Source organism: Ceratosolen solmsi, unplaced genomic scaffold (genome assembly GCF_000503995.2).
Source record: "Ceratosolen solmsi marchali unplaced genomic scaffold, CerSol_1.0 scaffold7, whole genome shotgun sequence".
Lineage (NCBI taxonomy): Eukaryota > Metazoa > Arthropoda > Insecta > Hymenoptera > Agaonidae > Ceratosolen > Ceratosolen solmsi.
Genome location: NW_011948413.1, coordinates 8,911,676 through 8,933,979, shown reverse-complemented (window position 1 = coordinate 8,933,979; position 22,304 = coordinate 8,911,676). Strand labels below are relative to the sequence as shown.

At 38.0% G+C, this 22,304-nt stretch overlaps 1 protein-coding gene across 1 annotated transcript in view; it reads left to right on the top strand.

The window, feature by feature from the left end:
* The window catches only part of dnt (tyrosine-protein kinase Dnt), a 59,322-nt gene extending 45,323 nt beyond the window's left edge, over positions 1–13,999 (top strand). Inside the window, 7 exon segments of the mRNA XM_011506438.1 lie at positions 4,706–5,115; positions 6,443–6,628; positions 10,629–10,737; positions 11,406–11,550; positions 11,553–11,685; positions 12,724–12,883; positions 13,717–13,999. Of these exon segments, the coding sequence (XP_011504740.1) occupies positions 4,706–5,115; positions 6,443–6,628; positions 10,629–10,737; positions 11,406–11,550; positions 11,553–11,685; positions 12,724–12,883; positions 13,717–13,965 (1,392 nt within the window). The 3' untranslated portion in view covers positions 13,966–13,999.
* The last annotated feature ends 8,305 nt before the right edge of the window (positions 14,000–22,304 follow it).

Sequence of the window (22,304 nt, the reverse complement as noted above, 5' to 3'; positions counted from 1 at the left end):
GGGTGGGGTGTAGCGGGGGGGGGGGGGGGGAGAAGGTAGAAAGGATGCAGGGTCGTCGGTATCTGTCACTCGAGCGCGACAAAAGCGAGTGCCTCGAATGACTTAAAAGTCTCGGATGCTCGCGCGTCCCTCGCTGGGGCCTGTCCGTCAAACGGCGGTCATCCATCACTTCAGCCACTCTCTCCTCCCTTCCTTCTTCTTTTAACTTTCTGCGCGCGTGTGCCCCTACGTATTCCGATTCGTCGATCAAGTCGGCTCTTACGCGTAATGCCCGACAAATTATGTCGCGATTCCCGTGATTTATCTCCTTAAGGACGAAGTATCTACTCCCTTGGTGCCCGCGCTTCCTTACAGCCATCAGCCATCCCTCACCCCACCGCGCCCCATCCACATCCAAGGGAAAAGAACGATAATTGCGATAGTCGTACGACACGTTAACGTGGGACTTTGATCCTTTGAATTGGCAGCTTCTGGCTCACCCAGAATTTGTTATTGAGTTCGCAAAATTGACGATTTCGATGCTTTCGTAACGAGGAGAATGAATGACGTTTTGTTAATCGGGCTAATCAATAAGTAACGCGCTTCTCATTTTAATTGACGGGGCTTTTGTATCACCGTGTGTGCACACTCGCGATGAAAATCCAAATGTTAAACTGATTTCCAGGCATTTCATTCGTTTCATTGTCGAATTTAATGTAGGTACACACGCCTACGCGCGCCATCCCTTTAATGGTCAATTATGGCTTCTCCCCCTCGTTTCGTCCCCTCTCGTTCAACCAACCATTTTTATTCTTTATTCGCTTGGTACGCAAATTGTCCAACTACCAAACTAAAAGTATGTTAAAAGCATAGATTGGGACTAAGGAAATGCCTAATTTAACGTTAAGGAAATGCCGTGGGTAATAATCCTCGATCTACTAGAAATTCGTCCAAGTATGATTGAAATTTGAGATCTGCTTGTATTTCAACAAGACAATAAATGCTTTACCGCCCAATAAATCAAATCCTCCCATAAATTACCGCGAAACATTGCTCCTACATTTTACAGAGTTAACAAGCAGCTGGCAGTATCTCAAAGTTCTCGATACAAGGCCATTGAGAGGGAACTCTCGCCAAAAAAAAAGAAAAAAAAACGGAAAGAAAAACGAGAACAAAAGGGGAGAAAAAAAATTTATCAAACATCAGTTTCTCAAGGAGCGAGCGATACTTGCCAAACCAATCAACTAATCCGTGGGGTCAGGACCTCATTAAAAAAAATGCCTTCCTTGGTGCTCGAATTCTAGCGCGAAAGGAGCTGGACAGCAGCATAGTCGGGAGAAGAGACCCTTGTCAGAGATATTCGGCGGCTGAGATATGGATCGTTTGCAAACTCGTTAAATAGCCAGAAGAAAGCTCCTAGGCATCTATGACCAATTTTTACGAGGAATTATATTTTATGGAGAGTTTTATCGATAGTTCATGCGCAGCTCTGTGTTTGTGCGTCTACGTGAGTATGCAGCGTAGATCCTTATTTCTGCCGCGGTAATTACCATTCGTCGTGGCTAAGCGTTATTTCGTAGCTGTGCGATCTCTCCTGGAAGTGCTAAAACATGGTTATTTAAAATTATTTCATCAATCGTTAACGGGACGAGGGTGGGATGGGATGGGATGGAGGGGGGGGGGAGAAGGAGGCGAAACGAAAAAGAAAATAAAATATTCTAAATAGTTGATAAAAATATATACATATATATATATATATATATCTATTTTTTTTTTAAGGACACCGTTAAATGATAATGAGCAATAAATTAGCAGAACCTCGGTTATTTAAAGAACTTCTATATCTCTTTAAGCGCGCTGTCCAAGTGACTATTCCTTCTTTATGGTGAATATTAAAATTTTCAGTATGATAGATGTTCGGATATTAAATAAATTTGTGAAAGAAAAAAATCCTATTCTTTATAATAATTGGATAGTGAAATTACAATGAATTGTCATAAGAATTATAATGAAGTATTGGAGAATATTGAATTGGAATTATCTTTATTGTAATATTATCGAATAAAATACATTTTATTATTTACAGGGCATAATATAATTTTTTTAATGCCCAGGTTAAATGTAATAATAAGAATCTCAATCTTATTACGTTGCTTATCGTAATGAATTTTTTGTCTTTGCTTTCATAAACTCGTGCTCGGATTAATCGACTCGACGCACCATCGACTCATATAAAAATACGCATTTCCCGTGAGAACGAGTGCAGCCGGTCACATCCGGATAAAATCCCATGGAAATATTATCGAGCTAGTCAACGGACGCTTAAGCCAATCGTTAATTTTCATGCAAACGCAAGAGGGAAGAAAAAAGGCAAAAAGCCGTGCTGCAGGTACTAGGAGAGAGGGGCCACCAAAATCGATTTCGTCCTGCGACCGCGTCACACTACGAATGAAATATGCCTTCGCATCCCGATAAAAAGTCTACGCACAGAAATCGAATAAGAAATCAATCAAAAGGTCGCGGCCACGGCTTGGTAACGACGTGACCGACTACTGCTTCCGAGTCTCCGGGTACAAGGACTCGGCACGGCCACTCTCTGGGACAGACCTCCGGCCCCTTCCCACCCCACCCTTTGTAACCGCGCTTTATTCATAAAGCCGAGAAAACTCGGCAATTAGCGGTGCGAAAGTCGAGCGGTACCTCCTCCATTGGATTACCAATTGATTTCATTCGTGGCATTTGTTTCTCTCTCTCTCTCTCTCTCTCTCTCTCTCTCTTTCTCTCCCTCTTCTCCACTTTTTCGTTTGATTCCTATGCAGAAGGCGTTTGGCCTGCGCTGCTGCTACTGCTGCTGCTGCTGCTGCTGTTGCTATCGTGTGAAGAACGCGCCGGAGTTTATTAGAATGCGCGACCGTTAAATCCGTGAATCGTGCAGATGGTTGTTTTCGATCGAGGCAGGCATCCACGTGGGCGGAGCCTGGCTTTGATTAGAGGTACGGACGAATGGTGATATTGAATTTGTGTAGTCCTCTTGTGGGAGATGGATTTCCCAGACGCTGTGTTTATATTGATTTCAAGCACTTATGGAACTCTGGAACTGTTTTCTAGATGGTACATGGGTTGGCGATAGGAGGAGAGGGGAGCCGCTACTGCACGCGATTCCTAACTGATAATACAATTTATTAGGAATTTTTCATAATTACGAAAATTGAGACGAATAGAGTTCCTCGTTATTTCGTTCGTAAATGAAAATCGTAAAATTCAATTAATTAGCATTTTCCATTCAATAAAGTACATTAAAAATTAAAACCAAATTAATAATAATAATAATAATAATAATAATAATAATAATAATAATAATAATAATAATGATTAAGAAACAAAAATAGAAAAAAAGTAACAATGAATATTGGTAAGATAATAAAGTGATGTGGTGGAGAGCAGAGGGGAATAAGAATTGTGGACCATAGTTATGCGAATACTGTTTTCGAAGGAATAATGGGAGAGCCCCGAATTCTAATAAGCTTCCTGCATGAAATTTACATAATTCCTAAAAACAGTTACTCCCTCGGAATATTAACTCGTATTGGAAAACTATTGCTACAAGTTTTATTATCTAGCTATAAATTTCGTTTAGTTATATTACCGAGGCACGTTAAAAAGAATTAATCTAGAGATACTAAATTCACGGCTTTTCTGTAACGGCCATTATCGCATTATAATATGCTCGTAATCAGCATATTTTCATCGAAACTTTTATAAATCAACCATTTATGGAGCAAATAAATAGCCAAAGGTATGCAAATGACAGTGACAGCAAATGAGTGTTGCGATCGCGGAACACAATCTTTAAATTGACAATCGTTACAAAATTCTTCTTGCAAATATTTGCTTTTAGGTATTAAGTAATACAATTAGCAACGACAATTATAAGAAAATCTTTTTTTTTTACAGATAATTAAAGCCATTTATTTATAGGTAGTTTGTATCTTGTTTAAAGCGTACAAATATTTTAATCGAATTTCAATAAATTTTTCTTTATATTATATATACGAAATACGTTCATTACATTTAACACAAATTGTATTCGACGCATTGTCCTACTCTAGTTATTTCATATTCAAAACCATACATTTTTATATGTGTGTGTAAAAATTTTTTAGAATAATGAATTAAAAAATATACCGTCCTCGCTTTTAATTGTCTAAGATGTATTTCTATTGAAGAGAAAATGAGCGAAACTTACTCGAGCTTATTTTAAAGTTTGGAAACTTTGGACTTTAAAATGAAAACATCTCGTCAATAAAAAAAAGTCGTACTAATGCCATCAAAACTTTAAAAAATCGAAGAAAAAGAAGTCCCGTTCGTGCAACCAAATTAATTCCAAACTACATTGTTTTTCTTAATGTTGAACAAATGGGTAATTATGTTCTAACTTTGCGCTGAACTTTGTGATTTTGTCGACCTACGAACGATTAAATATCTTTTTAATTTACGTTTGCGATGTATTTCGCATTGATGGAAAAGTCTGACACAAAAAAAAAAAAACACAAATAATAATACAATGTTCCAATTGTATACGATTGAAAAATCCGAGTGCCCATTTCCCACTTCCACTTGTGATCCACTTCCCCCTCTCCCGCTCCCTTCCAAATCACAAGCTGCGTCGTCGAAGCACAATTTAATCTCCAAAAATAGGAACTCTAAGACTCGTGTATGATTTCAGCTGCCGTACACGGTGTCGGTGGACATCAGCAACCCCTCGGCCCTATCGAGCTCGCTCAACATCTCCGACGCGGGCGACATCCCCGTAGGCGGTATGCAGACGTGGGCCGTGACTCTTCACTGCGGACCCTACGACGCGGAGGTCGACCTCGCGCTACGTATCAACGTGTCGCTATCGAGACGCAACAACACCAGCCTCGAGTTCAAGCGCAAGAAGATCTGCCTCAAGGACAAGAGCAACTACCCGGGCCCGGAGGAGGTCTCCGTCGCTGCATCGGGCGCGAGCTCCGGCGGTCAGGTGTTTTATGCGGCCGTCGGTTGCGCCTGCGCATTCATTGCCGCCATCTGCGTCCTCGTTCTCGCGTACTACGTCAGGGATAAGAAGGCCCGCAGACATAGGGAGCCTTTGCAGTGAGTCATCATACCGTTATCATTATCGCGGATAGTACGATAGTGGTGAAGTTGCCTCGATCCCTTAATTCAGTTTATGGGGTGGGGTGGGGTGGAGCGGGGGGGGGGAGCAAATTTCCCGACGGTTTGAAGCTTGGTTTACTGGTAATGTGATGTGGAATTACGTAAGCCGCTCGGGCTACTTGTGCCGTTAATTAATGCCACTCAATATACTCTGCAATCATAATTGAAGATAACGCCGGCGTAATATGCATATTTGATCGTTTCTGCATTTATTCTTCAAGGCTTATCGTTTGTAGGCAAATATTTTCCTCGGCTATCGTATTTTACAATATTTAACTAGGCATTTGAAAGTGATTTATTATTACCAGAGGCTGGTATAACATATATATTTCAACTAAGAAGAAAATCGAGCCGTCTTTCTCTTACATGTCTGGCGAACAATTTTATCCTTACCATACAATTTATATTTATATTTATTTTGTAAATGCACACTTTTATCTGTCGGCAAAATATGTCTGCCCTCGGTCTTCGGTATCAGCTGGTCTCGGTCGTGACTTTTTTATAAATAGAAATAGTCGTTAAAATCTTATGGAAAAAAGGTATTAGATATTTTGACGCTAGAATTAGTCTGTTGCCAGCGCGCACACGTTCTTAAAATTCAAACAAAACTATTTTTACGGGCAAGTGATGATTTAAGATTTTCTTAACGCTAATACGAATTATGTCGTCGGCCTATCGCGCGCTACGAAAATAACGTCTTTTCATCTCAAAGAGTAAATGAGTAAATTATCTGCAGAAATTAACTTCCCAGCCCATTTAACAAGATAATACTTAAAATTGGCAAACAATTAACTGGTCGGCTTGAAGTATCAAGTCTTTAGAAATGGATTCTTAATATTCTTTACGAATCTAATGGAGGCTAAAAACAATCATCCTGTCATAAATTTTTACTCGCATAAAGTGCGTTTATACTTAACATTTACTTATCTATTCACGACATCGAGTAATTGAAATAACTGAAACTAATAACAAAAAATGATATATGCAATGTAAAAACCGTATTCCGTGAAAGGCAGACTATTGCCATTGCAAAAATTAATCCATAATCCAGAATAGTCTCAATCTCTCTCTCTCTCTCACACACACACACACACGCACGCACGCACACTCACGCACACTCACTCACTCACTCTCTTTCCCCACGTAATAAAGCGATTGTTGCTCGCAATGGATTCGTCGGTTTCCTGCTCCTGGGCAATCCCGCAAAAGGCCATTACGCGCTAGCGGACGCGGATCTACATTCCATCCTCGATCTCATTTCCAGGGAATCACGGGGTCTCGGCTCTGCCTGCAGCGTCGAACGAGGTACCGGCATCGGACCCGCACAGACGTTCCTGTCGCCAGAAACACCGCCCCCGGCCTCCGCCGCCTCCGTCTCGACCTACCGGAGGCTCGACGAGCGCTCGAACCGCGAGCTCTACGAGAAGATCCAGGAGATCACCGTACAGAGGTACGTAGTGGAGCGCCAGGATTTGGCGGGCTTTGGGAATGTGGAAAATGATGAGTAGCGGAGTGATTGTAGGATGTGCGTGCGTGTGCGTGTGCGTGTGTGTGTTGGGGCGTGGCCGGCGGGCGGGGGGGGGGGTGTGAAAGAGAACGGTATGTGGGTAGTTGCGGTTTATTCGTAAAGGAATTATTACAGAGTGGGAATAAGGGAATAACCACAACAATGTATACGTAATTATTATAAAATCATTTGTCGATAAAATATTGAGAAAGAAACACTAGTTACTCGAGGGGTGATGTACGAATTTTGTAAAAAAAAAAAGATGTGAAATTAAAAATCATAATGCAAAGATGAGATTTCAGTGGTTATTCAATGAATTGACATTTAGCAATTAATAATTACAGTTTGTAATTGAGCTGTAGAGAGTGTAGAAATTTTATTTACTAATACCGGATTAGTTTGCCTAAACTTTTTTTTTATTTCCCTTTAGAGGTACAAGGTACTTTTAGAATTTCTGAAAGGAAACTTTTTAAAGAAAAATGTTATAAAAATTTGCAAGAATTATTCAAAAAGTTATTATTGAATATCTATACAATCGTGTGTGAGTCGAATGAGATAATGATTTATTACGTTCATGCTCTATATATTCACGTATGTAGTTCAATTGGTCTTTAACCCTCTTATTTTATTAATTAATAGAAGTTTCAATGAATCATTATTTTTTGCTTTTTATTTTGTCGTTATTCGTTTTTTTTTTTTTTTGCTTTTGGCAAAAATATCCATCGTTTACTCATTGCTATACAAATATTATTTTATATTTCTTTAATAAATTTACACGAATACATTAATAATAAGTTTATTTTTTCATGAGAAATTGTTGCTATATAATATAGATAAAAAAGAAATAGTAAAAACTGCTAAGCTTTTAGCGTTTAATTAAAAGAAGTATCCAATTAAACATTGAGTGTAGAAAGTTTTTTATTCAAACCTTTTCGTATATCAACAAAGACAGTAGTAGTACGTACGACTTCAGTTACTTTTCAGAGTCGAATCAATCCTTTATAATTAAAGAATTTTCTATATATTTCGTACTCTATTTTTTGCATTCCTACAAACTTGTTCAATTAGCGTTTTCCACTGACGTTATCAAAGTTTCTTTAAAAGCCATATCCGTTATAGAGTTAATGGACTTTGCGAATAATACGGAATAAGCTATTTTATATCTCTTTAGCTGAGTGGAAAAAGTACACTCAATGCCTGTAATTTTCAGAAAAATTACTAATACCACACGACGGACTTTTAAAAGTTGAAAATATATATATATTTTTGGCAGCCCGTCTCACACACACACTCTCTCTCTCTCTCTCTCTCTCTCTCTCTCTCTCTCTCTATCTCTATCTCTATCTATCTATCTATCTATCTATCTATGCAATATATAAGAATTAGATAATCACGAAGGATTTATTTATAACTACTATTATTTTATAAATAGTTAAAAATGAATATTTCAGAGTTTCGGAAACTTGGAATTGCAAATGCTGAAATTTGAATAATTATGAGAGATATTTTTCAAAATTCTTAATCAGATGATATACCTAAAATTTTATAAGTACTACAAAGTAAAAGCTTTTTAAATACTTTATTCGTCAAGATTACCTTCGTAAAAACAGCGCGGCAAATTGTATATGTAAAAAGCATACATTAAAGTGAAAAAGATAGATATAATACGTAGAATTATGTTGAGCTTCAGCTACGATACTTTAACTACAATTTCTGAAAGTTTTTAATCTCCATGCTCATCGTAATTTCATTAATAGAATTGATATTTATTCTATTTTAATATTATTAATATTATCCGTTGTAATATTCAAGATTACTTAAATATATGGAAGTGTGAAGAACAATAAATTAACACCTTAAGCAATCGGATTTTTCCACATTTAATCTGCTCGCTAAACCTTTCATTAATTAATTATGCACATTTATGTTAAAATAAATATTGTCGTGTTCTGTAAATAGTCCATATTAAATTGAATTTAATCTTAGAGTCTTTTCAAATAATGTGATATTTGTGGCCAAATGTTATTCAATATTCGTATATTTAACCTAAATTATGTAAATATCTTTTGAAAGACCGTTGCCTTTAGAAATTGTTTTAATGTCTTGTGTTGATGCTTAAAGGTTTATGATTATAATATTTTTTTAGACAGATAAGCAATATTAATCTCTGTTAATATTATTGTTCAGGAAAATTTATTAAAACATAATAGAATATCTAATGTTCAAATATTTGAAACCAGAATCAATTATTTATCATATTTGTACATCAAAGTTTCTTAAACCAAAACCCATGACTTAAACAGTATATTACTATATATATATATATATATATATATGTCACTAAACGCCGTAATTTCTACAGAACATCAAACATACATTGAATATTTCAAATAATATTAATAAGCAGATAAGCTCAAACATAACATATAACAACGTTGTAAGCAATAGTTTATTTGTAAAAATCTCGACGAAATTTTAATAAATCATGTATTTTCAACGTGACACATCATAAAAATTGCATTGGCAAACCCACTCATATATATAATTGAAAACTCTATTAGTTAGAATATTATGAATACGTAGTTAGAGAGAACTCAAATTCAATTTGTCGTTTCAAACAGGCATAATTACTGCTTTCTAATCGAATTCAAAGGCCAAAATAATAGATTTCATTTTAAAAATAAGTCGATTGCCAAAGCAAGTTATATTTGCTTTTACAATTACAGTAACAATAGCTACTTAGTTTATATTTATTAAATTTACCACTATAATTATATTTATATATAATATAACCATTATAATTACCAATGTGCGTGTTAATTTAATTAAATTGAAAATCATTTTTAACCGAGTCGTTTCGCTTGGCCTTTCGTTAATCATCACGAGTGCTGCTCATTTAACGGGAACTAGAAATTTTACATAAAACTAACTCTAATAAAAATATGCACGACTTTTTAATATCATTTATGATGTTTTGAATGGACAATTTATGTCTTTAAAGTTTTAGTTCTTTTTACAAATAAAGTGTCCTTCTTTCCGTGATTAAGATGAAAGACCAAAGCTAATTACAAAGTGAAATACATTTGTTTGTTGTACGTCGAGCAATAGGTTTCCTAATGAATTTAGTTACGTTTTTACTTCTTAATTGTTCAATCAATTAAGGAAAAAGGCGTGTGCGGTTTTGCGCAATAAGGAAATTGTTAAAATTTAATATAAAATTGCAAATTTTAGAATATGAGTTTCCCAACGCTTGCAAAACTATTGCAATGTAAAATTTATATGGAACAATATAGTTTTAATGCTTTAAATTTACCACATTTCCAACGAAATCACGAAACGAAAATTGCTAATTTTAAAAAATATACAGCTACACCTTAGACCCTACTATTTTTTTTTTTTTTTTTTTTCTATAAGAACAAATTTTTCTGTTAGAGTTCATTTCGATGCTGAATAAAAACAGTATATTATATTGTTCATTGGACGAAAAGAGAAGATAATATTTTAGGGGACAAACTAAAAGACATTACTTTCCAACGCGATTGTCAATGTAATTATCAACAATTACCATCCAATATCAATATCTTAAATTTTAACTTTCAATTCTGTTTCGATTTCGAATTATCGCGCCGTTAAAACGTCGAGAATTCGCCGTCTTGCAGTCTTTTTAAATTTACGGAAGGAAAAAAAGAGCAAGAACGAGAGAAAGAAAAAGACGAGGAAAAAGTAATATCAGGCAAATAAAGTGTGCGACAAATAAAATAAAATAAAAGGACAAGAAGGATGCTAGTAGGTGGTGGTGAGCCACGTCGTTAGACCTTCAAGAAACGCGCTGTTTTACCGCGCATAAAGGGCCAGATGGATTTCCCTGCTCTTGGAAATGCAATCGACCGAATCGACATTACGAGAAGCGAGCGATAACCCATTATTTTTGTTTCTCTTGCAGATGCCGCGTGCGCTTGTTGAGCGTTGAGATGGAGGGGACGTTCGGGCGGGTCTACCGCGGCAGCTACCACGAGGAGGGCGCCGCAACACCGAGGACCTACTATAGCTACGCTTGCGCCCCTCCATTCGAATAATTACATCAGACAATATTAGGCAGCGACCGCCCCCCCCCCCCTCCTCCTCCTCCTCCTCCTCACCCCTACCCCTTCACCCCTTTCACCAACCTCTACCTCTACCGTCCACCGTCCACCGTCCACCGTCGGCACCACTCTTCTCCTGTAACGAAAAACGAAACGCGGAAGCTCCGGAGCGACTGTGTGTGAAATGCATTAGTAGGCCCCGCGGGGCTGACTGTATTTGGATGCGCGCGCCTGATTTCTTAATTTTAGACGTTTTGATGGATATTTACGTTCTTACAATGCACGCCCTACATCCCTTATGCAAAAACATTTAAAAAAATGTCTATAATTGTTTATTATTAATCGAGAGCTGTGTAAAGAGCAAACTGTATAAAAAGCAAGGGAAAGCCGATTGCATTGATTGTAATAGTAAGGGGAGGTAGGTGGTTCAAGCTCCGCTCGGCAATTGCCTGTTTGATTGGGTGGAGCTGCCGAAGGGGGAGCGAGGGTGGCGAGAGAGGTGCGAGAGGCCACGCGATCGCCACCTCTTTAGCCAAACCTGCCACCTAGGGGTCTCGTGGCGGTAATTTCGCGCTTCCGCTTTGGGGGAAACGCCGAGAGGAAGTCGACTTAACGCTTTGTGCAAAAACCTGTCGTAGATGGCGCTGCTGCTGCGCGAGGGCCTCGCCCTGTACGGCCTCAGCCATCCGGCCTTACTCCCGGTGATGGGCGTCTCGATCGAGGACCGCGGCGCGCCCTTCCTGCTTTACCCCTACACCGGCTACAGGAACATGAAGAGGTTCCTGTCACCAGCGAGGGTCCGCCCAGGGCTCTCACCACCCAGGAGGTCGTTGAGATGGCCCTCCAGGCTGCCAAGGGCGTTCAGTATCTGCATCGCAAGCGACTCGTGCATCGGGACTTGGCCGCGAGGAACTGCGTGTGAGTATCTTATCGTAGTGAGTGTCTTATGGGTGATGGAATATCGAGCGTATCAGCATTAAATTAGAGAACTCGGCGGAAATTGACGTTGGCGGGGCTGACGATAGGGTGGGAAGGGGTACGGTTCGAGTTTGGTAAATTTGATTGGACTTGAAAAGATATTTCCAAGAACTTACTCTCGCTTCTTATTTTTCAACTGATTTCTCAACTATATTCTCACGTAATTCATATGACAATCATTTTTATCTTTACAGTTTAATTTCTATGAGATACTGTTGGGTTGTGCTGTATATATGTTCAGCAATCAGAATCTAAGGCATGTAGCTACAATTTAATGTTAGGGGGGATATATTTCTTACCTCGTCATCTTCTAACTCTTACGGTGCTATTTCCTCTCGTTCGATAAATTTTAAACATTTATGATTTAGCCGTCGTTTCGTATAAAACGTTGATGATACCTATAATAGACTAGGCGCGAGTACTCGTTTTCATGAAGTATATCGATAAATTGTTACGACTCGTTGTAACTTTGGACTTAACGCTGGAAACAAGCTACAACCGTTCAAGCAAAAAATTTCAAAATAATTACATCGAGTTTTTAATCGGGATTATATTGGTTTATTCACATTTTCCAACATATTAATTTCAAGCTTTGTAATAGCGTATATAATCCTTTAATAATAATAAGAGCAGAAACAACAACAGCAACGGCAACAATCATAATAATAATTGCCATGAGAAACATTATAATTTATATTATAATTCATAATGTAATTATCGGTAAATAAGTACAAAGTAATTATGGTATCGTTAACGTATGTCCCTTCACATATATACATATCATCTATGTATGTATATTAGCTAATGGAATGTCAAAAAAGTATATTATGGTATGGAAGATATAAGATAATCTATCGGAAGCTCTCTAATCTTAATCTCGTACTTTTATTTTTAAAATACGAACTTGAATATAATATTCTTTTCTTTTTTCTTTCTTTTTTTTTCTTTTTTTTTCTTTTTTTTTCCAATGAATTGCAGAGTCGACGATGATCTTCGTGTACAAATCACCGATAATGCGTTGGTGCGCGATCTCTTTCCACAAGATTACTACTGTCTCGGCGATAACGAGAATCGACCAATCAAATGGCTGGCGATCGAGAGCCTCCTGAGCAAATCATTTAGTACAGCTTCGGACGTGGTAAGTTAAATATCATCGTAGAACTTTCATCTACGACTTTTTGAATAATATGAGGGAATAGTAAACTTTTATTTGAGTCGCGTTGACGATAAGCTGCACGATACGATAAGATCAATCCAATAAATACACAATCATTGCAAACTATTGTTCCCTCTCTCTCTCTCTCTCTCTCTCTCTCTTTCTCTCTCTATTTCTCTTCCCTAATATCAAATTTACGCGTTCGCTAAATATTATTGGAGATAATTATGGCACTGACTAGATGGATTGTATTTTACGTATCCAAAAGTCCCCTTGTAATGACTTGTAATGTTTATGAGAATATAATCTTCGCGTCGTGGATCGCTGAACAAAAATGTTTGAAATCACAGTAAACAGTTACCTTTTTATTAGGTAAAGGCATCGAAGCCACGCAGATAAGCAATTAAAATAATCAGAGTAAAGAATTCAGCTTATATTCACACGACCGGATAAATTTAATTTATCATTGAATTTTCCCTTTAAATTCTTCCTCGGCTACGCGCGATATTAATAAATTACATACGCTTGAATCTTATTATCAACCAATAAGAAATTAATTCGTCAAATCGATCGATCAATCATACGAGTAATTCATATAATTAAACGACAGCCCATGAAGCGCTCGTCTCATAGAAAATGGAACGCAAACGTTAAAACGAATCGAGTCGATTGCAAATGAAGAGTACTCCAAGTTTGGCATTGCCAATGACGTCCCACAACTATCGGTCTCGACTCCATCTTTATACTTTTTACGTAAAAGTACGCGTTTTGCCCTTACCCCCACGATATATGCCTGACTCGCAACGCTTTTCTAGTGGGCGTTCGGTGTACTTCTCTGGGAGCTAACGACCCTCGCCCAGCAGCCTTACGTCGAAGTGGACCCGTTCGAGATGGCGTCGTACCTGAGGGACGGTTACCGGCTCGCCCAGCCGGTCAACTGTCCGGACGAGCTCTTCGCGGTGATGGCCTACTGCTGGGCGATGTCCCCGGACGAGCGACCGACCTTCAGCCAGCTGATCGTCTGCCTCCAGGAGTTCCACACCCAGCTCACCAAATACGTTTAGACGGAGAGAGAGAGAGAGAGAGAGAGAGAGAGAGAGAGAGAGAGCGAGCGAGAGAGAGAGAGAGAGAGAGAGGGCAGGGGGGGTCATGCTAGTTAAGTGATAGAGAAGACGGAATGTCAAGTAAGGGGGAATAGTCTCGAGGGTGCCTGGCGGGGGGCTTAGTTTTTCTTTAATTTCTCTCGTCTCTTTCAACTTTACTCTCTATAAATGGGAATTCCCGTGTGTATGAAACGCCGTCGAATTTTATTGTCCCATAAGCGGGGTGCGCGACACTCTTTTATCCTCATTGAAAGTAAAATCTTCGCTATAATCTGAACTATAGGAATAACGTTAATGATGCGATACGCTTGCACGAGACGATTATGTAGAGTGAATAATTATTAAAAAAATTTACCTTGACATTATCCAATTCGCATGTTATGTAAGCTGCGTTTCTAAATCGTGGATCTATTAATGAGCCAGTAGTCTCTTCCCTGTTAACGTATAAATCGTACGTTTCAAAAAAAAAAAAAAAAAAAAAAATAAATAAAAAATAAAAATAAAAACAAAAACAAAAATAAAGCACAAAAATTTGCTTACCGTTAGCGCACCGAATCTCGTTATTGCACTGACATTGTTGTTGATTCATAGTTTAGATAGAAAGCAATGTTCTATTATTCAATAATCTCTAGAAAATCAAAACAAATCTAAAATAAAAGAAAAAAATAAGAAAAAAAAAACAAAGTAATCAGCTTAGGAAAAAATGTTATTGCATGTTGATCGTTAATAAATAAGTAAGTTCCCGCCCCCTTTTAACAAAGTGTAGCGCGACAGATTGTAAGGATCTTGAAATACTTGATTAGTTTTAAGCATAAAAATAAATAACAACAACAACAGCAACAACAAACAAAATGAACAAGAGCTTAAATAAAGTAGGAGAATATATCGAGAGTGTTATAAAAAAAAAGAAAAAAAATCAAAAAAAAAAGAAAATCGAATCAACTATAAAAGATAGAGAGATTCATTGGAAAGATTGGTAATATACTTGAAAAAAAAAATGGAGATATTATTTAATATTTTATTATAAATATGGAATCCGAACGATTTTGGACTATTGACATGCTACGCCCACGGCAATTTCTATTTTATTTCACCTTAGCCGCTCGGCCTATTAATAATAATATCTTCGCCAAAGTATTAAAACGACATCGTGATTTGTCTTTGCGCGTGTAATTAACTCCGAGCTTGTAAATATTTCTAGCCCGACTTATTTACCAAACTAGGGACTTTTATATATATATATATATATATATATATATATATATAAATTTGTGACGTTCAAGGTTCGATTCTTTTAACGTTTATTTCGATATTTTAACTTTGTTGAAATTGGCGACACCGACGTCATGCTTTTACCGAAAGGCTCGTTGATCTCACTAATGACTAAATCGACACGACAAGCAGCATGACTTTTGTTTAAATGGCCGGCACCTCGCTTGCCTCTACATGAACATCTTCGAACACTGTTGTCAAATTCGTACGTGCCAATACTTTCTTTTGTATTTTTGTACATACGTAGATGAGATGTAAGAGCCGGGGCGTAGCCAAACTGCCGACAGCGACGCGCATTCGCCATTTCCATTCCAGTAAAGCGACGCTCCCAATAAAGGAAGCGATCGATCGATCGTTGGATTTTTGTTTGTAAGTGCGCGCGAGCACCAGTCGTCGTTTCGAGCCAACCACTCGATCAAAGTGTTAATTAATCACAAGGGCAAAGAATTGGCGGGGCGGGGATGGAGGAGAAAGGTGAGGTCGCGTGATGCTTGATGATGGCACCCGAACTCCTTGCATTCTCCAGTCCCGTCGTCGCGTTCACGTTGCCCTCCCATCTCGGCATTAGCCGAGCCACGCGATCCCTCGCCCCGTTTACACCCGATTACATGTAAATAGCCACGAGCTAGCGTCTAATTATAAATGCCTGTGTACATAGATGAATAAAAAATACCGCATTGAGCGCACAAGCCGGTTGGTCGTTCTATATCTGTCCGTCGCCATTACCTTGGCCTCTCTCGCAAAACCACGAAAGGGGCCCCATTAATCCATTTTAACTCCAACCCTACCCCCGTTCACCATCCCCAAACGAGGAGGAAGAAGCGCGCGCGCGTGCCGAGGGCGGGCATTTCGAATTTCCCCGAAAGAGCCGACAAAATTAATGGCCGACACGACGGACGACCTCATGCTTAAAATGACTAACGACTAGCCAAGCTCCGCGCGAAACCGGATATCCAACGCGAGGGGGGTAGGGGGGGGGGTTATGGAAGGAGAAGACGCGCGACCGGAGCCATCCAATTAGAGAATACCGCATTAGCCGAGGGAGCGGAAGCTACGCTCGTGTTTGCTTTTCTCCGTTTGCTCGCGCTTGTTCAATGTCGAGCGACGTAGCGATCCGAGCTGCTCGCGTCCAATCGTATAATCGATATTTATTTTTCTTTCTTCGATCGTCGGCTATTCTTGTCTACCGTTTGATAATCGACGGCCGCCCATCCGTTGGATTCCGTTGGATTTCGTTGGATTTCGTTGGATTTCGTTGGATTTCATTGGAGGTAGTTGCGTCTGAATTGGAAGGATGCCCAATTTCTCTCGCTGCAATGTCCAAATGAACGAGCGATATCTTATAAACAATGACGGAACAATCGCGCAAGGGCCGCCTCGGTCGTAAAACGTAGGGTTGCGAATAAACGCGGAAAGATCAAAGGTAGCCGGGACGGGCGTATTCCCTGTAATCAATGCGTTCTTCGCGTCATACACGATGGAGCGCAGGAGAATGATACGTAGTGGGACAATCGAAGAATTCTCGAGTGTCCAGGGTATGGGGGGAGGGCCGGCAGAGGTTGGCATGCGCGAGGCGGCAAGAGCCGCGTCTCGTCGGGAAGATCATCGGTAAGGGCATAAAGAACGAGGCGGTTTAGGGAATGATAAAGGAGAGGGACACACGTAGCGGAGGCTGAGTTGGAACACGAGCCACGCGAAGATGTAGTTAGATGGAGCTCGTCACGGATCATTAGTCGAAGCGAGCGATCTCTTCGTCATTTCGTGCGCGATGGCCGAATGGAGCCTACAATGCTTCCTGCGAGCTATAATTTTTCCCTTTTTCTCTTCGACTTTGGTTGCTTCGTGCTTTTTGGAGATCGTCGCCCGTTATTTACGTGCCTGTAAGAATCTTTCGCTTAATTACTTGGCGAATCATGCACTTCAGCTGCGTTTTTACGCGAGCGCGTATGTTACTAATGTAATATTTAAATTGCTACGCTTCTTGTTGTTTTTTTTTTCCTTTTCTTTTTGTTTGTTTATCTTTGCCATTCGGGTATTCAAATTGTACGCCCACAGTCCAAATGCATCGTCGCGGCAATTCTTAAGATATTGATGAAAGTTGATTACGATGTTTCCAAAGTGAAAACTTTCGTTTCACTCTCGTTACAAGCTTCGTTATGCGATTTCAAGATGCGCGGTTTCAGCTAATTACGTGTCTAAAATAATATTTATTCTCACATTTTGCAGGCTGCATTGAGCTGAGATATTTGTCTATTTTCTTGGTATTTTTTTTTTTTTTCATTAATAGTTTGTCGTTTTAACAAATTTATCGATTAATTTGAAATTTTATTGGCATTTATTTACTATCTGGGAAATGCGATGTTTGATATCAATTGTGGAAGAAAGAATTGTCAATAAAATCCTCGAAATTATGCCTTGCAATGTGTTAAAAAAAAAAAAAAATCTGCATTTACATTGTTTTTCTGAAGGTAAGTTGATATTATTTCTTTCGTAATTTTAATTATTTGATATAATTCGAAGTAACGTTGATAAATTAAAATAAATACAAAAGCATATGGGCAATATATGATCACATCGTTTCATAATGTTTAATTAATAACATTAAATAACGATTCGTTAATTCATTTTATTTGAAATGTTTACACGTTATAAAAATGCATATGATAGTACATACAATTTCAAGCGAACAATAAAAAAAAAAAATCTAAATTCCTTACATATAACTTTCCTCTTTAATGTCGTCAAATTATTATTATTATAATGACACTTTGGACTGACATGTAATCCATAATATATTAGCACGCGAGGAGCATCGAAGTTACTCGAGTTATTTATTATTGTGACGGAATTATTTTTATTCCATCTTGTACTTGTTGTCGAGTACTGTTAAACAATTAACTATCCTTATCCATAACAACGTGTTATGAAAATTGTTTCAAACACTTGCCAATACAGTTCAAATAAATTATAAATGATTTATCTGATTATTAAGGATTCCAATGATTAAGGAGTTATAAAATGCCCAATATTTCGGCCCTTCCGTTCTCAAGACCGACTCACGACCAATTCTTATCCCGTTAAAATGCACTTATAAATTTTGTATTAATAGCGAGCAATAAAAGCACGCTTATCGCATTTTGGCCGAATGTCGTTATTGTTCTGCATCAAGCACATTATGCGTCAGTTGTCAAGCGAAAACAATAATAAGCAATAAAAAAAAACGGCTTAGCTTTTGACGGCCGATTTTTACAACATTCTAGTAACTAGGCGCTAACCATTAATGGCCATGTTGACTATGCGAGATATACGCGCCAATAAAAACAAGCTCAACGCGTTAAGTGTCATTTCGCGGGCGCGCGTGCGCGCCCGCTATGCCGCTTATCCCGCGGTAAAAAGCAATTCAAATGGAAAAACAATGTTTAAAATAAAACAAGCCGTTTATAAGCGGCCGATAATTTTCGCGTTTGACGCTTTTCAAAATATTTTTATTGCCTCTGTACGTGCGCGATTAGAGCGGGCGCGCGTAGCGGCCTCAAGATCATGATAGCGCAGCCGTAAAGTCGGCCCAGTCCCGCTCCAATCCCCCGGCAAAGTAACGCCCTGCCCGGCAATTCGCTAAAGCCGTTAAGTCGCCGACAGCGGCGCCAGGTCCCTCGCATCCTACCGGCTAATTCATGTGATCTCGCCAAAGCGTCTTGGCTGATCTGTACTTTAACCGCGACATTATATTGCGCGGGGCAGGTGTAGGCGACGGCCGACTTCCTCGATTTGATTTTGGTGGCTTGTGCCCTTACTGTGATACGGAAGTGAATGCTGGACGAGCGTGCGTAGCAACGGGAGCAGCGCTTGTTTCTTTTTCTTTTATCTTGAAGGAAACGATATTTAATGAAGGGGCGATTGGTGAGTAGTGACGTGTGAGTATTCGATCTAAAATTGCGTGATTAATTGATGCTGGAATGCAAGAGGGAGCGGACTTTATCCGTTGACGGATGAACTCGAGGAATTGGGAACATTCGCACTTGCCGTTTAGATTTAATACACATTTACCATAATTGATTGAGAATTACGGTTAGCTTATGTGGCTCGTTATCGAAAATAGTAATTACGTCACTTTCTCGCAACGTTTACGCTTGGCAATTTTTTTTTTGAAACACTTTGCAATTTTAGGAATATATCGCGGAAGCTTCTTTGCCAACTTTCCACGCTTTTAATTAAAGCGACTTGCAAGCATTTTCAACGACTCCTACAAATGCACTCACGACATTACGTGTGCGAAAGTTTTTTAAAACTTGCGATTTCATACCCAAGTGATCACAGTGATATTCTAAACATCGTTTGTGTGTTTGTGGTAGGCAAGCGAGAGTAGCGAATGCGTATAATGTGTACAAACGAGCACATGTAGAATTAAAAATCGAGATGTCAAAACTGAATATTCCGTTAAAATTAAATGTTTTCTTAATTAAACGCGCTCACTATGAATAATTAAATAAAAAAAAAAAAAAAAAAAAAAATACTTTAAGTAGTTGTAATAATATCGAAAAATACATTCGATCTCATTAGGCGTTTACTCTCCCTGTTATTAAACTATTTTAAACAGCCAATGAACTCATTATGACTTCGGATCTACTCTTCAATGATTTATGATCAATGTGCTTACATTAAATCGAAATTGTCACATAATCAATACACTCCTGATTATCGCCTTCAATTATACAAATGTAAATTTTTAGTGCGACGTTCTCAAGTCTCCCTATGCTCGGTCGATCCTTAGGAATTTACGAGATTATGAAAACACTAAATTCCGTGATTATATATTGGTGTGATGTAAACGAAATGAAGAAAAATATCGGAAAATAAAATTCTTATCTTTCTCGCAAAATGACGAGAGAAATTTTTCTTTGCTTTTTTTACCATTCATGTATATTCAAAATCATCTATTATAATTAAAAGTGAAATATATTTTATGAAAAATAACATTAACGGAAATAATGTACAGTAAGTTAATAATACATTTTACAGTATTTACAGACGGTTACAAACTAAAAAAAAAAAATACAATATATGTATATTTATTAATTTTACGCATATGAATTCGTATATATAAGCGATGATGTTCCAAATATTACATATTATCTCATGGGATTTAAATATAAAAATAAAATATACTATATTCGAGTCATTATAGCTCATTAATAAATAAAAAAATAATATTAAATAAAAATGATCTTTTTAAAAAGGGGTTAAAAAAGGTAAATATTTACTGTTTTGATTCAATATACAGTACAATAATTATTTATGTTTTAGTGTATGGAATTTATAAAATTATATATCATATAAAGATTTAGCGTTATCTGGTTATGTGATTTTGTACTTAAGTCAAATTTCATATTCGTTTCATTTTACTTTATGTAAAAACTTTATCAGAATTTAGAAAACAAAATTCAATATTTTACCGTATTTAATCATTTACGTATATGGGACTAATATTTGTATAATATACATTCTATTAAAATTTGAATTATCATTGATTTTACATTCATGTACTTTCTAAACTATTAAAAATTCTATAATTTTACCATTTTTTTTTTTTTTTTTTTTTTTGTTAATTTAAGTGAATTCACAGAATGATAAAACATGTTATTAGTTAATCGAAATTGAAATAAATAATAAGTCTAATTATAAGAAGCTCGATTCCATTGATTCAATCGATTATCTTTAATAAACTTGTTTAAGACGTTTAAGTTTATAGATTTTACTCGTTAGCGTACTTACATATCATTTACGCTTTTTGCTACTTTTGTTGCTTTCCTTTGTACGAATTACATTTCAATCAAATTTCAATCAAATAGCATAAACACGGCATAGGATTTACATAATACTTGACTGATCTTCTATTTTCCTATACCTCCTGTCCCGAATATTTATCTAGGCAATTATTGCTTCCAGTATTATAAATTTTACCTTTTCTTATATTAAAAAAAAAAGAAAAAAAAAAAATCATTACACTGGGTAACTATTGAGAAAAATAGATAAAAGTTCGTGCCCTGCGTGGGCAATTGTCAAAATCATTAAACTCATGATTTTAATGGTTTATCAGTGGGCCCATTAAATGAAATATCACTCGATCGCAAACTCGATCAACCCCTAATCTTCACATTGGTATCTCGAAATATCTTCTCGAATACTTAAATTGTCGACAACTCAATAACATTATTCAATCGAGCTTTGCGTGCTCGCTAACTTGCGACATTCTCACGCGCATTACTTACATCGATCATCGATTAGACTTATGATTTACTAATTGATAGAGCAGTTAGTTAATTTCAATGAGCAAATCCTATCCCGTCGCGTTTATTAGTCACCAGCGATGCTAACAACGATTGCAATTTCAAGCGAAAGGGTGTAAATTTTAATTGACTACGTACCGTGACGAGTAGAGGCTCGTGTGCGCTGACATACCACATTGGCAATATGTTTTCCACACGAGCGATACAATCGAGTGTAATGGCTCGGCGGCATGCGAGCTATCAAGAGACTATTGAACGCTCGATAAGGACTTTCGGAAAAGTGACTTCACTCCCCGTGAGCCATTCATCGTCAATTTAAGGGCGCATAATGAAGCGGATCCGCTTGCGTCTGTCGTTTGATTCGTCCTAATCCCCGCGTGAAGAAGGGGGCTCGGGCCAGTCGTATTGACAAGACGATTCGACGTGCCGTTTCACTTTACCGGGGCAGCACTCGCCAACGCTTGTTCTCATTGTTCCTAGCCCATGTTTTATGGACTTGGGAGTTTGGGAGCAGAGTTCGCTCCTCGTGAAATTCAATGCGCCGTATAATGAGTGTTGTCGCTAGGGGTCGCGAGGGGTGCTAATGAGCAGACGGGGTTGGAGAGAGGATCATTACGGAATGCATTAGTAGACTTTAAATTGGCCTATGTTATGTTTACCAGCAAATGATGTAAGTGTATAGAGGACGGAAATTGTAGGACAATTGCACAATGAATATCGGTCGCTACGACCCATTCGTTT